General features: G+C 52.3%; 1 protein-coding gene across 1 annotated transcript; it reads right to left on the bottom strand.

The window, feature by feature from the left end:
• Window positions 1-2,086: 2,086 nt before the first annotated feature.
• Window positions 2,087-17,906, bottom strand: EFNB3 (ephrin B3). The gene is made up of 5 exons (XM_006112144.4): window positions 17,220-17,906; window positions 11,399-11,691; window positions 5,325-5,417; window positions 4,451-4,555; window positions 2,087-3,604 (listed from the first exon to the last, which is right to left on the bottom strand). The coding sequence occupies exons 1-5, from the start codon at window positions 17,336-17,338 to the stop codon at window positions 3,204-3,206; spliced, it is 1,011 nt and encodes a 336-aa protein (XP_006112206.2). The 5' UTR covers window positions 17,339-17,906; the 3' UTR covers window positions 2,087-3,203.

The following is a 17,906-nucleotide window of genomic DNA, read 5'->3' as shown; positions in this document are numbered from 1 at the left end:
GGGGTGGATGAGGCTAGGGAGTCAGACAGACCAAAGGTGCAGACAGACTGCTGGAGAGAGAGTGCAGACAGGAACAGATGGATGGACACATGGACAGAAGGCACAAATAAGAATAGATAGAATGTCCAGACAGAGACCAACAGACAGAGTGGGCGAATGAGAATAGATGGACAGAGCATGCGAATGGGAATAGACAGACAGAGGGTATGGATGGGAACAGAAGGAAAGAGTATGTGAACAGGAATAGACGGACAGTGTGTGCAAACAAGAATGGATGAACAGACCAACACAGCAATAACCTTGCTGGAGGGACCTATCTTTATACGTTTTCTAGAGAGTGAAATTTCTGCCCAAGCTGTTCTCTGATGTAGTGTTTTGCAAGAACATTACCCATGCAGGTATCAGTTGCAGCTGGGTGGCTGGTCTCTGGAGCACACCCATCTCGATTTTTGCTGGGCTCTGCAGGCAGCTCAGGAGAGTCATGGCATTCAAGGTGCAAGGACTCCTTGGATAACAAGCCAGTTCATCTTCCCTGGGAGCAGCCCTGCCCTGGGACTGATTGTTTTCTGGCTTCGCTGTTAATAATTGGGGTCTAATTTCCAGTGTGAACAAGTCTGGCTTCAGTTTCCAGCCATTCGCTTGTGCTCAGCCTTCCCCAAAGCTTGGGATCAACCAGAGCACTCTGTCATGCAACCATGATTAGCCACGTTTACCCAGACTCTGTCAAAGGCATGGCTGACACAGAAATGACTTTTCCAAAGAACTTTTGCCCACCCCCATTTTCAACCTGATGTCCCGCAGTGAAAGTGAAATAATGCTCCTCCAGATGGGGCTTTCTGGGGATTGGCATCAGAGGGTACCATCCACCTTTCAGACACACTATATCCAGCTTTTGTCTGCCCACCCACCCTGATCCCCAGTGGCTTTGCCTTGAACAAACCTGAGACTATGTCTATACTACAGTTTTTTCATTAAAACAGCCATTTTTCTGAAAAAACTTCACTTACCTTCACACTGCAATTGCATTCTTTTGAAAAAAAAATCGAAAGAACAGAGGAGTTTTTCCAACATTGGTAAACCTCTTTCTACAAGGAAGAAGCCTTTTTCCAAAAGAACTCTTTCGGAAAAAGGCGTGTGTGGACGGGGAAGATGGAGTTCTTTTGAAAGAAGAGGAAAGAGGAAAAAGCACAGGTGCCCTGGTGTCCACTCCGTGCATAGTAATCACAGCTTACATGTGAAATAGCGTCCATTCAGTGTGGACGTTATCTTTCGAAAAAGCAGATCACTTTTTCGATGGGCTTTGGCAGTGTGGATGCTCTCTTTCGGAAGAAGTTTTTTCAGATGATCTCTTCCGGGAAAGCTTCTTCCAAAAGAAGCCTGCAGTCTAGACGTAGCCCAAAGGCTCACCAGTAGAAATTTCGCACAACAGGCAGGGAGGCCCCCAGAGGTAGAGGGATTGACCCAGAACACCTTGTGGCTAGTGTTCCATCCAAACTGCACAGCAGCACCACAGCTTCACAGGTGATTAATCAGCCCCACCCAGTCAGTCAGCTCCCTGCATGGAACCTTGAACCTCTGACTGGGCTGGGCTGATTCACTTGTGAAGCTGGGCTGTGGTGCAGTTTAGAGGGAACACTGCATGTGGCTGTTTACATTTTTTTAAAAAGAGAGATCTGCACATTTTGAGGCCAGCCAGGTCCCCCTGTGACCTTCCAGTCTGGAATAGTCTTCCTTGATCAAAAAGTATCATCAAAACCAGACCCAGGGGCACAGCTGTGTTTGAAGAAGGGCCCCTCTAAATCACCTCTTTACTTCTATGCCAGATGCCTGTTTATAGTTAAGTGGCTTAAACTGATCTAAATGCATGTAGATGGCTTTTATCAGCTTTGTTTTCCCCATTATTTACAGTGGGAAAACATGTCCTAGAAGAAAATGCTTCCTCATGAGACAAGGCCTCAGATTAAATATCTCCTCTCCCTCTCTCATGTACCATATCCCAGAGGCGTGAAAATCGCTCTTTGTGGACTCATGGGGAAAAACACGGGGACAGACGGGTCTGAAATAATCAAAAGTGTCCAGACAGATGCACAAGAACTTCTATAATGCACGTGATTGAACAGTAAATTCCACCAACAAAGCTAAGAAATTCCCAGGTCAAAAAACTTGGTTAAAGCCCTCAAAGATTCCACCTCCCCCATTTCTTTTGCCTTGGAGCCATTTCCAGCCAGAAACAGTCAGTCCCACACAATACAGGAAGTCACATCCAAAAACAGCAAGTCTCTCCTTAGCCAGAAGCTTTGTGTGCCTCATTTCCTGTCAGGCAATATGTCACTTTTAGTTGAGGTTGGTCCTGCTTTGGGCAGGGGTTGGAGTCAATGTCCTCCTGAGGTCTCTTCCAGCCCTGGGATTCTGTGATTCAATTCCTGTGGATTAAGGTTCGCTTCTTGCAGAATGCAGGTGTGTGAAAAAGACGAGTCCACCCTTGTACCTCCATGCCTGGCCCCCTCAGGTAAAAATGTCTCTCTGATCAAAAGGGTGGGGTGTGCGACCTGCAGCCATTTTACTGAATCACATTTTCAAACAGTGGCATAGAAAAGGCCCCAGTGGAGCCTTGAAGGATCAAAATAATCAAACTTTTCACCCCTCCCTCCACTTTTCCACATGAAGAGGGATTGGGCAGAAAGAGGGGAGGAATGAAACTGACCCCCCGGGGAGGAATCTCCTGAAAAGGGCTGATCTCCCTCCTACCCTACCCTGTGACATGAAATAGCCACTCCTGCCCTTCCCCCACAGCTCCCCATCCCCGATGCAGCAGGGGTGGGGAGGCAGCTCCCCATCCCCGATGCAGCAGGGCCCTGGGTGCAAGGGATTGTAGGGATGGGGAAGCTGAGCTGGAGTGACTAGGGAAGGGGCCCCCTCTGAGCCACCCCCAGAAAGAAGAATGGGAGATGTGGGGAACCCCAATCCCCATTAACCCTGTTGGTGCCCGGGCGCTCAGTACAAGGAAGTCCATCTTCACAGTCTGTTAACTCCATCTGTGCCAGGAGCTGTCCATGTGGGGGGCAGGGGGTGTTGTCTCCATCCAGTGCAGGAGGGGGAGCCACCTTTGCTGTGGGTTAACCCCACCAGCATTAGGGAGCAGCTGGTCCACCTTGGGGGAGGCGTATGTCCATCACCAGGGCCAGGAGGGCCCAGGCCCCCTCTCATACTTTGTAGTAGATATTGGCAGGACTCTGGGGGGGCATCTCCTGGACGATATAGACGGGGTGGCCATAGTCTCCGCTCACCTTCTCGTAGTGGGGGCAGAAGGCACCGTCCGCAGTCCGTAGTGGGATGATGATGTCACTGGGCTCTGAGCCATTGTTGTTCCCACCCCCGCTGCCAGCCCCCCGCTTCGGGCTGCTCAAGCCACTCAACGAGAGGGACGGGTGGTGAGTGTCACTCTGTTTGGCCCGCCGGCGGCGCCAGCACACAGCCCCTGCCACACCTGCTGCTGCTAGTGCCACAAAGGTGGCACCTCCCGCCGCCCCAGCCACCACTGGCACGTTGGACTGGGGCAGGGGCCCATTTTCACCCCCAGCCTGGCTTGTTGAGTTCCCAGCACCTGGGGAAGGGGGGGGAGAGAGAGAGAGAGAGGGCTAAGAGCAGAAAACCAAGGAGTCCTGGCTTCCATTCCACCACCCCACACACACACTCTACCCACCAGTTCCCACTCCCCTCACAGAGCCGGGCAAGAACCCAGGAGTCCTGGCATCCCCTTCCCCATTCACAGTGGCAGCTGGCTGTGTGAGGGATGGCGGGCGGGGAGGTTCTGAGCCCTTCCTGTCTGTCAAAGCCAGTTAACAAAACTAATTGTCTCTCTGATGCCTCCCTAGCCCTGGACACCTGGGTCCTTTACAGCCATCAGCATCCATCAGACTCAACCCTGGCCTCTCCCTCCAGGACAGGGAACCACAGTGGCCATTAACCTCTTCATGCTGAGCTGGGGGCAGGAGGAGCAGGCTGAGTTCCACCTCCAGCCCCACAACTAGCCATACATCCCTAGGGGCTCTTTCCCAGTCCCCCTGAACCAGCCAGTCCCTTCCTAGAGCTGACGAGGGGCTGCATTTAAATGGCAACAACTCCACTTAGTGCAAGGGGGTTTCCCCATTTCCTCCCCATAACATTCTCATCCCAAACTGCAGCCCCTACTAGCCCAGCCTCCTGCCTCTCCCACTTTGTAGGTGCCGCTTTCCCCTGACCCCCAGCCGTGGGCTCCTGAGGGAGTGGGGGTCCTGGGATCCAGGAGTCCTGGATTCTCTCCACAACTCTACCACTGACGTGACTTTATTCAGTTTCCTTCTGAGAATGCATGTGGTCGGGGAGCGATGTGAGCACAGGGACAGAGAGCACTGGGGGCTGGAGGGCAGCACCCACAATACTTGGTGGAGGATGAGGGGCAGCTCTGTACCTGTACCACTCTCCTTGCTGGGGTCTGCTCCTCCCAGGGTCCCACGCGCCTGCTCAGGCGGCATTTCTGGTCCCGATTTCTGGGACTTGGAACCTGTACCAGGATCTGAGGGGGCAAGGAGAGATGCATGGGTGATGAGGGATGTCTGGAAGGGATGGAGCACACAGAGCAGGGGACCCAAACAGACCCTTCCCCATTGCTGACTGTGGAACCCTCTGTATCCCCACAATCTCCCTATTTATCCCACCTCACCCCCTGGGACTGCACCCACTGTGCTGCAGTACCACACCCAGCCAGGAGGGGGCTCCACACACAATTGGAATCTATGGTACTCAGGACCACCCCTCCCCCATTCACTTCAGAACCCACAGCCCCTGCTAACCCAACCCTGGGCTCCAACCCAGCTGACAGCCCCTGTTAACCCAGCCCTGCCCCTCCAGCTCTATGGGGGAGGGGAAAGGGATGGTTGCACAGAAGCTGCCCCAGAGGCTGTAGGTCATTCTCTGTAATTTTGGACCCATGGGAAAGGAGCCTAGAATTGCTGGAGGGGGTTTTGGCAGCTGCCAATCACAGAGCCAGCTCCTCCCACTTTCCCCTCCCCCATTTGCTATTTTTCCCTTCCTGCATTCTCACCACCCTCCCTCCCTGCTCCAATCATGCAGCGCTAATTAGCTCGCTGGAGGGGCTCAGCGGGAATCAGCCAAATCAATCCAGCTGGGAGAAAGCCAGGGACTACCAGAGGAGAGCACCCCCTGCTGAGCCCTTGCCTCACTCCCTGCCCCACAGCGCCCCCTAGGGCCACCCTGCTCCAGCCCAGCCTGCCAGGGGAGAGCACCCCAGCTGAGCCCCCCTTCATGCCTATTCCATGACTTACGTTGTCCGACTTTCAAGATGACTTTCATTCCCTTAGACAGGCAGGCGCCACCTTTCAGGTTCTCCAGCCCCTCCTTGGTACCATCTGAGGTGGCTGCAGGGAGAGAAAGGATATTAGAGTGGACAGTAGGGGGCACTCTCCCCTGGCAGGCAGGGCTGGCCCCGGGCATGCTAGGGGAGCAGTTCCCAATGAGGCAGTGTTGGTCAGGGCGGGTCCGTGCCATGCAGGACAGAGGACTGGCAGGGGGTGACTCTGCATAGGGATGCTGGGTATGATGTGTGTAGGGTTGCTAGGTGTCCGGTTTTCTACTGGACAGTCCAGTATGTGTGCCCTCTGTCCAGTAGAAAAATTCAGAAAATACCGGACATGTGCAATGTCCGATATTTTCTGAATTTCCAGCTGGGCGCCAGTCGGAAGCCTGGCAGGGGCAGGGGAGCGATTGGGAGGCAGGCTGCGATTGGTGCTGGGAGCCCTGTGGTCGTGTGCAAAAGCCGGGCGGGGCGGGGCGGGGCGGGGGCAGCTGCTGGGTCTCCCAGCCACTCCTCCCGCTCTGCTTCTGCATGCAACCAGAGGCTCAGACCGCCAATCGTGGCCTCGCCTCCCAGCTGGGAGCCTCTGGTGCAGCAGCCGGGCATGGGGAGTGGCTCCCAGCCACTCCCCCCGCCCCCTCCTGGCTTCTACTAGCAACTAGAGCGAGTGCCTGCGTGTTAGACTCCGGCTGCGGACAGTGGCTGCACCACACCCCCCGCCAGCTCTGCTTTCCGCCCCCCTTCCTCCAGCCCCCCTCCTCCTGTACAGCCCCCCCCGATCCCTCCAACTCTGCTTCCCGCCCCCCCTTCCTCCCAACTAGCCCCCCCCCACGATCAAGTGTGTCCAGTATTTTGCGAGGGTCTACCTGGTAACCCTAGATGTGTGTGTGTTGTCGCTCCCTGTCACATGGGCAGTTTGTCGGTTTGGCTCGGTGCATCTGACCGTGGCCGGGGCTTGGTCTCTGTCTGTGTGTTGTGTGTGTGGGCTTGTGTGGCCATGGTGTGCGAGCTCTTTGTTGCTGTGTGTCAGGTATCATTAGACATGGGTGTTTACGACTCTAGGTCCAGGCAGGGTGGCACCCACAGAGACTCCAGATACACATACATAGGCCTGGATCTTACAGACACACTGCTGGATCTTATACACCAGCCTGTATTTCTCTCTCTCTCTCTCTCTCTCTCTCTCTCTCTCTCTCTCTCTCTCTCACACACACACACACACACACACACACACACAGCTCCTCGCTGTGTTACTAGCTGTTCTGCTGTTCTGAGCGAAACACAGCATTGGCAGATGCTGATGGATGGACCCGCAGGGACTATGAAGCCCCCAGCCCTCAAAGACACCCTAGTATTACCCAGAACTCCCCAACCCTGGCTCCTAGCCCCCTGCTCTAGCCCACCAGCCCCCACTATTCACCCAGAGCTGGGAAGAGAATCCAGGAGTCCTGGCTCCCAAATCTCTTGTTCTAACCACCAGTCCCTATTTCTCTCCCAGAGCTCCCTGCTCTAACGAGGTGAGGCTGTGGCCCAGAAGCTGGGGGCTGAAGGTTGAAGTGGACAGTGAGGGGCACTTAGGCTCAATGCTCAGACCTTGGGGAATCATTAAATATCCTTTAACCCCCGGCCTAGGGGACCCAACATGAATTTTAGGGGTAAGAGGATTTCAGTGGGGAGATTAATGTGTGTCTGTTGGGTTGGGGGAGTGGGACTCAGCAATACTCCTCACTCCCAAACTGCAATCCACAGTCCATAGCCCAGTCCTGGGCTCTCCCCAGCTCTGCCAGTGCCCCTCACTCCCGACCTGCAGCCCCTGTTAGCCCAGCCCTGGGTTCCCTCCGCCCTGCCGGTGTCCATTAATCTCTAGTCAAGGTTAGAATGCGGGGGACTGGGAGCCAGGACTCCTGGGTTCTCTCCCCAGGCCTGTAGAGCAGGTGGGTCTAGCAGACCAAGCATGGGGCTAGGAGTGGGAATCAGTGCCAAGGTTGAGTGAGAATGGCTGTCTGGATGCCAGGGTCCCTGGGGAGCGGAGGGGGGGCATTGCGTGCATGCAATGGTGGCAGGCTGGCTCTGGCAGGTGCCCGGGGCACTGGCAAGCTGGGCCGTCGCATCGGGTTAGCTATGCATGGCTGGACCCTTTCACTGCCCCGCGTGGGGTTGGGGCGGGGGGTTCAAAGAGGGTATCTGCCCAACCAGCCCACCCCTGAGAACCTTGCCCACAGCCCCCCTCCCTTCTAGGCCCCCACACAACCCCTCCATGGCTCCCCACTGCCAGAGACCCATATAGAGCTATCTCCAGAGCAGAGGGCCCCCCCCCCAGACACCCTCCCACTGAGCTGCAGCCAAAACCTGCCCAGTGATCCCCACACAACTCCATGACAGCCCGCCACCCTCCACAGGTCTGATTCCTGTGCTGGCTCTAAGGAAACTACCTCTCTCTCCCCCCTCTGGACCCAGGAGTCCTGATGTTGTAAATATCTGTAATAAATATTTGTGCATTAGATCCAGCCACTTTGGAGCAGCAAGCGGGTTACAGAGGGACCCCTTGCCAAACACTGAGATGCGGCCACCTCTGGGGTGGAGCAGATGCTTACACAGAGAATCACCACTCTGTGCTGCGATTCAGCCATTTCTGGGACAGTGTGTCTGGCCGGGGCATTTTCCAGTTCTGTCACTTCCTGTCTTACTTGCCCCTTGCTCCACATCTGGCTGGTCAGAACAGTCATCTAACAAGAATCTGGGTCAGCTCCTTTGGCTCCTTCTTCACTCCACCTCTCCCTTCCCCCACCAGCTCTTTCCTCTCCCCCCGCATGCTCCTGCCCTCCTCTGTACCCCCCTTCCCTCAATGTGTCATGTTCCCTCCCTCCTGCTGCCAACTCTCCCTCCCCCACAGGGATCCCCTCTAGGCCCCTTCACTGAGGAGAGGAGGCAGCTTTCCTTCCCCAGACATGATCTCCCGACCCCACTAATAACTCACACAGGACAGGTCCCGGGTAGGTGGGAGATAGCAAAGGGGAAGGAGATGGAGATGGGGGGAATGTTGGGGGAAGGGCAGAGAGGGATGGAAAGGAGTGGAAATGGTAGAGGGAGGTAGAAAAGGGAAAGGGAAAGGGAGGGGGCAAGTTAGGGAAGAGATGGGAATGGAGGAGGGTGGGAATGGGTAGAGGACTGGGAGGGAGAGGGAGGGGTCAGAGAAGAGAAGGGGTGGGAATTGGGTCAGGGAAAGAGGAAAAGGGGTGCAAAAGGGGGAGGGGGCAAGAAGGAAGAGAGGTGGGTGTGGGGATGGGGAGGAGAGAGATAGTAATGGGGGAAGGAGCAGAGGTTGGAGGGGTGGTAATGTGGGAGGGGTCAGGGAGGAAGGGAGTTTTTTAGGGTCTGAGGTCCCCTTCCCAGGTTACACCCATCCCCCCTTATGAGCCTCATCCCCCCACCTTGCATTCCCCATTTCTCTTTGTGGGGAACAGTCTCTCTGGGGTGGGGGCCCTGGCCGACCTCCCCATGGGGGGCATTGCTGGGGCACTGTTACCATGGTGCCAGGAAGTCACTGGTTTGTCAGGAGACAGTTGCCATAGCGATGGGGGAAAGACCACCTGGGCCTGTGATGTGAAATCGTGGAGGGTGGAAGCGCTGCCACCCTGGTGCTAATGGGGAGGGGAGGCTGTGCAGGTGGATTCCCCCTGAGGAGCAGAATCTGTCCCCTCCCCTTCCTTCCCCTTCTCAACTGATTCTGGCCAGCCTCTCCCCTATCCTATCCCCTTCTTGCTGCTTCATCCCCACCCCCCGCATGACCCAGATGTCAGAAGCATCAACTCTTGGATTTCAAAAGAGAAAATATCCCACAGCAACCGCTGGACTGGAAGTGGGGTGGCAGCTGCTCAACCCGACCTTTCACACACACGTGTGCACATTCTCGCATGCGTGCACACTCACACACAGGCAAGTGCACCAGCCACTAGGGGACAAGCCCTTTACGGAATTTTGTGCCAGCTGACGGGAGGGGATGGTGAATGTGCATGGGAGGCTGTGCATACTGGAGTGAGGGCATGCAAGAGCCTGTGGGTGGCACAGAAGGGGGATTTGGCCATAAAAGTGTACAAGAAAGGGATCAGGGTGGAGTGCAAGGGGATGAATCTCAATGCTGTATGTGCAAAACACTGAGCGATGGACCACGTGAGGGAGCAAATATCCACACTGTGTGTGTGTGTGCAGGGTACCCATTGAGAGAGCAAGGGATTGAACCCCCATGCCGTGTGTGCAAAGGAGTGAGTGTGAGCAGGTGAATGTTCAATGGACCACAGGGGTGTGTTTTGCGTGCGCTAGCTTGCGTGATCATGTCAGAGTATTAGTGCAGCTCCTGGCCTGGGGTATGTGTAAGAGGGTTGTAAGTGTGTGCAAAGAACCAATCAAGACAGGGACCAAACATGTCCATGAGTGTACAAGAGTGTGGCAAGAAGGTTGGTGTGCAAAGGTGAAAGGCACCATGGGTGTGCATATGTCGTGGTATGCAAATAATGAAGAGTGTGCAAGGCTGGGGATGCTTTATGGAGGGGGGATGCAACTGTGAAAGCCAAGGAGGCAGTGCACAAGGCACTCAGGAGCAGAGCAGCTCAGTGTGCAAGGAAGAGTGTATGCAGTGGAGGCGGGACACAGAATGAGGCTCCCCTGGTGACTCTGACAAGTGGTAGGCATACAACAGCCATATCTCTTCACATACACACCTCTCATACATCCTGTAAGTATTTCCCCCAAGCATGTATACTCCAGCGTGTGCACACATGCACACACAGTGTACACAAATTGGCACATCCAATGAGCACATGTCCACCCTCCCACTGGTTTGTCTCCTTGTAGCCATTGCTCAGGCACACTCACCCCTTTGGCTGTGCACCCTCGCACATTGCTCTATGCCTTCTTCACCCTGGGTCCTTACATACCCAGAGCATACACAAGCATGCCTTGAATATGCCCACAAGGTGCATGTGCATACAGTCCTTGCATGCATATACATGTCTATGCACATACCCCTTGCACACGCTCACCAGTCTGCACATATAACCAGTTAATGCGCACACCAGTCTGTGCAAAACTCCTTGCACGCATTTGCCCTATACATGGTGCCCCATTCTCTTGTGCATCCATCCCATCCATGACAACAGTCTAAAATATTTCCTGCTGAAAGCTCCTGCCCCAGACAAACAACCCCCCATGCCTAGGAGCCAACACTGGACTCAGGGGAGGTCACCTTGGGGCTCCATTTCTGCCCTCCCTCCAGGCCTCAAATCCTCTGATCCTGGCTGGAAGCTCTCCATGGAATCAGGTGGACTCAGCAAGCAGGAGCTGCGGGTGAGGAGTGAGGGACACCAGCAGAGCTGTGGGGAGCCTAGGCTGGCAGGGGGTATGGACTGAGAGTGAGGGGCACTGGCAGGAGGAGGAGGGGTAGGGCTGGGTTAGTAGCACCTGCGGGGCAGGAGGGAGGGGCATCAGTAAAGGTGAGGTTGCAGGGACTGGAAAAGACAACAGATGCCAATGGCTTGTGGATGGTGAAAATTGACTCAGTGACAAACAATGTAGGAGGGCAGGAGACACACAGACAGAATAACAGACAGACTTAAGAGTTAGGAACAGCCCGTAAAATTCCCTCCCCTCCAGGGACACCTCTCCTCCCCTCCAGGGACAGGACAGATCCTAAAAATATGGTCTATCACACAGCACTGAGATGCAGCCACCTCTGGGGCGGGATGGACAGTTACATGGATGCTGAGATGTGGCCACCTCTGGGGCAGAGCAACTGGTCACACAGGGACACCCCAGTGCTGAGATTCAGCCACCACTGGGGTGGAGCAGTTGGTTACACAGGGACCTGTCAATTCCACTAAGCCTTTGCCTCCTGCCCAGATGAAAATTGATCAAACCTAATGCAGTATCCTACTCCCCTCCCACAGCCAGGAAGAGAACCCAGGAGTTCTGGCTCCCAGCCCTCCTGCTCTAACCACCAGGCCCCCTTTCCCCCCAACCAAGCAAGATCCCAGGCATCTGAGTACTCACTGATGATGTAATATTCTTGATTGCTCTTGAATTCGTGTCCCCAAAGATTGGGGCTGTACTCCTGGAACTTAATGGTGAAACGCACATCATGCTCAGGACGGTCACATGTCAGCAGCAGGTTGGGAATGCGGAGGATCTCGCAGGCCCGCGCCTGCTCCACTGGCACCAGGTACAGCTTGTAGAACTCATACTCATCTGTGGAGAAGGGGCCAGGTGGGCGGGAGCGCGGGCAGATCAAATCCAGCCGGTCACCAATCTGTGGGTACAAGATGTAGCCGCCTGCCGCCTGGAACCTGCCGGAGAGGGGATGTCAGTGAGGGAACAGATCCTGTGCCCCATTCCTTCCCCCCCTGAGCCAGCCATGACTCCGGCCCTCCCACCATGTCTTTGGCCACAGACCAGCCTCAGGGTGAGGGGAAGGCCAATGGGGAGCTGGCTGCATTAGTATCTGGGACCCAACGAGATCCCTCTCTTCTGGCCGCACGGTGCCCCCAGCAGCATGCCACGTCCCAGCATAAGGGTGGGCCCGAGCATGGCCTCCATGACAGACCCTAGGGCGAGGGATGCAGAAACATGGGCTGCTCACCCTCAAGGCATGAGAAACGCCCTCTGTGCCCAGAGCAGACAAGTCTGATTCCCACCTTGTGCCCTACAACAGGTGCAACTTTGCACCCTGCCTGCTCTGTGACACCCCCTGACCTTTTGGCTACAGAGACCTCTCAGCTCCCTCTTCCCCCCTGCCAAAGCTGCTGATTTCAGGGAACAAACAGAAGCAAAACAGCCTCCAAAATGGCAGCAACCTCTGGGGCGGGGCAGCCCGTTACCCAGGGATCCTTCACCTGGTGCTGAGATGCAGCCACCTCTGGGACAAGGTGCCTAGTTACATAGGGACTCCCTGCTCTAGGTGAGGGGTACCACATGCACCCTCCTCCCTTCCTTTGGCAAAGAACCCAGCAGTCCTAGCTCCAAGCCATGCCTCCATTCTAACCACCACATACACTTTCCCCTGTCTGCAGTGGAGTCAGATGGAGTCAGACCCCACCAGGGGCTCCAGGAAACTGATTCTGTCCCACCCTCGTCAGATAAATGTTCAAGAAATCCCTAGTCACTTCCCTGTCTCTGGGCATGTTCCTATCAGGCCTGCTGGGGGTGACCCTGCAGAGTCAGTGAATTCAGTGACATCCTGGCTTCTCTCCCCAGCTCCGGAAGGGAGTGGGGGCTGGTGGGTCAGAGCAGGGGACTGGGAGCCAGGATTCCTGGGTTCTCTCCCCAGCTCCAGAAGGGAGTGGGAGTTGGTGGGTTAGAGCAGGGGGCCGGGAGCCAGGATTCCTGGGTTCTCTCCCTGGCTCTGGGAAGGGAGTAGAATCTGGTGGGCCAGAGTAAGGGGAGGATGGGAGCAAGGACTCCTGGGTTCTTAGCTTGAGAATGGGAGCTGGTGGTTAATGTGAGCAGCAGGGCCAGGGCTGGAAGCCAAGACTGCTGGGTCCTATGCCAGAGTTAGGGCTAGCACCCAGGAGTCCTGTTGGCCATGGGCTCACCAGCTGCACTGTCTCTCTCTAGGAGTGGGAGTTCCAGGGAATTTATCCTGTATTTCCTCTGCCAGCCTGGGCCAAGCCTTCATGAATTTACAGAGGTTGGGGCAGAACATCTCACCGGCTATTCCTTCCTGCCCCACCAAACCACACCAGGGGGCTCAGATCTCTGTATTCCTGTGCTGTCTAGCACGCAGCCCTCATTGAGAGGCACTGCTCTGTGAGTACCACAGCCTGGAGATATCTCTCAGTAAATTCTTTGCCTACTGGCCTGGTTCAAAGACATGCCTTCACAAGAGACGCGCTGATTTTTGTTAGGAGGGGGCCATGCTGGGGAGTAAACTCCGTGTCTTTCTCTTTGGCACGTCTTTGTTGAATATCAGCATCTAATTTGAAAGTATGTTGGCACGCCGTGCTGTATTGATTTTGGGCATTCAAATATTTGCTATTTAATAAGATCAACTGCTGTAGATTTGTATTGATCGGAGGGGGCTGAATGTTTGCTACTTATATATTTAATCGGAGGACTTGATTTCTAGCACAGTGAGACAGTATCACCGTCATTTTACACCTTTGCAAGTCAACATGCTTAAAAATAAGTCTCTCTTATCACATATAAGTGGAGGCCATCTTGAAAGTTATCCAGTAGCTACTCCCCACCTCAGAGGCGGCCGCCTCTCAATCCAGGGTGAGCCTGTGGGAAGCCTGCGTTAAAGGTTTTCTGAGAAGTCACACAAATCGGCGTTGGGCCCAACTGCGAAGCTCTGCTCTGCTCTGCTCCGTGTTCCTCCTGAACGTTAAAACATTTGCCACGAACCATTTGTGATAAAGAACTGATCCACCAGATTGGGCACACGTTAAGCTGCTCTGTCTAATAAGAGAAACTAATTTTCAGCTGCTTAGTGCATTATATTTGCCTTCCTAATTTTAATCAAAGGCTAGTGTTCATGAGAAATAACTCCACCTGCACCGGGGTGAGTGTTGCAAACTTCCGTATGTCTTTTTAAACACCTACAGAACTCACTGGGAGTAATCTTAATATCTACTACAGGGCAGCTAGTAACACAATATACTTTCTGTCCCTTCTGGCCTTGGCATCTAGAAAATGGTCAAGTGGCTTCGAAACCAGAGCCTGAGGCAGAGTTTGTGGAATAAATATGAGTTATTGCCATGAAAGGGACTCCCAAAATTTTCGCTTACAAAAACATCCACTGTTTAAGATCATTAAAAAAAATCAGTCAATGGCTCCTGATAGATTTGACACCAAAAATCTTCATTAACTCCCCCCAAAATGGGAGTATTTGAGGGTCACATAAAAGAAAACCACTTCTCCAAGAGTGGCATGGAAAAAATGGATTCTGCCAGAGGTGGGGGGAAGAGTTATTTTGCTATTGGGTTTCCGCAGGTCCTAAGAAATTCTAGCAGCCAAGGATGATCTACTGGGGTGTCAAAACATTAAGTGTCAGACAGACATACTTCAAGAAAACTAGTTGCCTTTGCAATCGACAAAGAACCAATACAGAGCTGCAGAGAGACTTGGAAAAAACTGGTGTCTGGCCAGGCTGCGGAAACTCACTGGCCCTGAGTGCAAGAGAGGAAGAAACACAGTCCCTCCTCGGTTGATCCTGTATATCTCCTGGAAACTAGCTTTCTCAGCTGAAGTCAATGGGTCATGTATGCACAGGGCAGGATTCTTAGCCGATATCCATGGGCGTCGGAAACAGCCAGATGCCCATGGGAGTCAGTTCTGGGTACAGTCCAGGGATGCCGCACCCACTCCCAACCACTGCAGATCCCTGCTGAGGTTTGCAACCCTTCCCACCACTGGAAGAAGGGCCCTCGGCTGGTAATGTGGAATGGACGCCCAAGCGAGGGGCAAGCACAGTCCAATTATTCAAAGGGGCCTAGGAGATTCAGAAGCCTGCCTGGGAGCATCAGGCTATTACAGTCCAGTTCTCCCAAGGGATTTTGATACCTTGCTCCTACAGATTTATCCAAGAGGCCTAAGCAGGGCTTCATTTGTTGCAATAGAGGCCTCAGGTCCTTAAATCTTTTTTTTTTTTTGTACATGTGTAACTGATGCAGACAGTCTAGAGGTGCGGGAAGCTCTGAACTGGCAACACCTTGGCACTGGGCCTCTGAAAATGGGACTTGGTGTTCAGGGCATATTTTGAAAACATTTTGAACATTTTCTAGCCATAAGCCAGTCGGGCATCTTCCGGCATCTTCATACCTTTAATGATCCATGTGCTTGGAGACTAGTGTGAGTGTGTGTATGAGAGAGGGATAGAACCTAAATCAACTCCCAAGCAATCCTAGTTGTCTTTTCTTTAAAAAAGTGGCTTAAAAAAATAGCAACATTTATTTCTTACTCCCCTGACACACACACACGCCAAGTCCCAACTCCATTAGTGACAATGAAATCGGTCCCCGCCCACAAATGTAGCTACCAGCTCATGTGCTATTTTTATTTTGTGCCATCAAATAAATATGTTTTAAAAATAAAGCAGCCCCTCTCTTTTTAAAATCATGTCTCCCATCCTTTGGGGATGGGGGAATGAAAGGAAAGAAACATCCACCCAGAAAGAGGGGAACAGGAGCTGAAAGCACCCCTCTCCCTGATCTGTAAGCTGAGGCCTTACGGAGCCAGCGGACCCTCTTTTCAGGGGGCGTGTGTGTGTGTGGAAATGATTTAGACAAATAGATCCATTAGCTAGAATATTTATTTGTTGCTAGGAAGCGCTGACACATGCTGATGGGATAATTGTAGCATTTATGAATCACAGTTATGTTCCATATTTCTGGCAAACGGCGGCGAACCAAGCTCCACACCACTCCATGCTCGCAAACCCACTGAACCCCTGAAAACTTTGTCATTTTCTCAGTATGGGGAAGGGGCTTTTGACTGAGCCCAGAGGGGTGGGTCACCACAATTCCTAGTGGATGGAACAGCCTGGCAGTCCTGTGGAATAATCTAGCCAGAAGGGAGGAAAATAGATACTTTCTAGATCCACGGGCAGAGAAATGCCAGCGTATATTAACACTGGGGGCTGGGTATGCTCTCAAACCCCATAAAACATTGTTCAGATCTTCAACAAACAGAGGTTGCATGGGTGGTGATCAAAAATGAAAATTTCTGTGGGCTATGCAGAGCCACACAACATGGCTCAAGACCTAAAGGTAACTTTAAAGAAGCCATCCATCTAGAGCGGGATGAACCCATTTATTAGACACACATTCCCACTAAATAATTTCAAGGGGACAGCAAACCACACAGGCTCACACAACTTAAGAAGTCACCACTATAAAGCTAAACACACACACTGGCATTATTACTCACAGGAAGAATTAAGTGCAAGGACAAGAAGGAGTCCTGTGGCCCCTTAAAGACTAACAGATTTATTTGGGCATAAGCTTTCATGGGACAAAAACAATTTGTCAGATGCATGGAGTCAAAACACACACACACACACAAATGAACTTTAAAAAACCACCAATATAAATCCACTATCTCCATTAGGCACACATACTTCACACACACTGACTGAAGGCACTAGGAAAAATGCACACAAATAACTTGGAATACACACACTTATACACCACCCGCTCAAATGCTGCGACTGAAAGCCAGACACCCAAACTATTCAGAGCAAGCAGCTTCCAAAATGCACACACATCCCTCTTTGATGCACAAACTTTCCCTCAAACACCACCATCTCCTACACACCCATACTCCAGTACCCTCTCCCACTTCTAAAGGCCACTAGATTTTTTTTCTAAATGCCAGAACATCTCAACTTTACAATAAAAACAGATTTTTCCTAATTTTAAAAAATAATTTTAAAAGACCACCAATTTCAGAAACTGATTCTTTTAAATAAAACATTGTCCTAGACTGAAGGGATACAAAATCCCATTTTATGAAGAACAGCCCCCCTTCCCCACACATCCACCAAACATACTTTTCAAACTGGGTGGAATGAAGAGGCGGTAAAAAGGGAAAGAAAAAAGTTTTCCAAGAGGATTACATTTCAGCCTTTAGGGAGTGAAATAGACACAGATGACTGTAAAAAACATTAGTCAGTTACACCTGAAATTGATGAGATGGGGGGGGGGGCTTGCCATTTATTTTTCTCTTCACTTTTTTCCTCCCCTCTCCTCTGAGATTTGCAGCAACTAAAATTAATCCCAGCAACCAGTGATTCCAAACATGGGGGGGGTCCTTCCCTCCCCCCATACATTCCCTCTTTATAACAGAAAACCAAGATTTTTCCCTTTTCCCCACTTACTTTTTGTTTGCTGTATTCCAGTATATTGGCTCCAAACTCACAGCGGATATAATCCACAATTCCAGCAAGGAAAACAGTAGCCCTATATAAAATCCAAGCAATGAAGTCCCCAATGCCATGACTGCAAAGGAAAGGAAATGTTTACCCCTCTTCTTTCTGTTTTCTTCTGGAGAATCACACACATACACACATACACACACTTCAAAAAATTAAGCTGATCCCAAACTTTTACGACTTTGCTCCCAGCTCCCTCTCTGCAAGCCCTTGGTTGGGTAAAGTTTTATGAATTTTTTTTCCTGCCTGGATTTTTCATGCAAGCTTTGCCATAAAGCTAGAAAGTTGTGTGTGTGCGTTTTTCCAAGCTCCTAATGCCATCTTCAGAGATGAAGCTAGCTCTGGAGAAAAACATACATCTATACACACAGAGAGCCAGAGCATTCTCCTCCACTTCTCTTCTGTGCCTTTCTGCTCTCAGCTCCCCTGAGTTGTGAGGACACAATGTTGTGAGACACAAGAAAGGGAGGGTGAGGGGAGGAATTCATTTGAAAGCACCCCCTGGAATCCTTGTCTTTGGTGAGATGGGTTTTTTTTTCTTTCTTTCTTTTTTTTAAAGGTTCAGCACTGAGTAACTCCAGAGATGAGCACACAGAATGGAAGTAAGCAAAAAGGAGGAGGAGCAGGAGAAAA

The sequence above is a fragment of the Pelodiscus sinensis genome, chromosome 24 (genome assembly GCF_049634645.1).
Source record: "Pelodiscus sinensis isolate JC-2024 chromosome 24, ASM4963464v1, whole genome shotgun sequence".
In the NCBI taxonomy this organism is placed as follows: Eukaryota; Metazoa; Chordata; order Testudines; family Trionychidae; genus Pelodiscus; species Pelodiscus sinensis.
The sequence above is the reverse complement of the archived record's forward strand: the minus strand, read 5'-3'. Positions and strand labels throughout refer to the sequence as shown.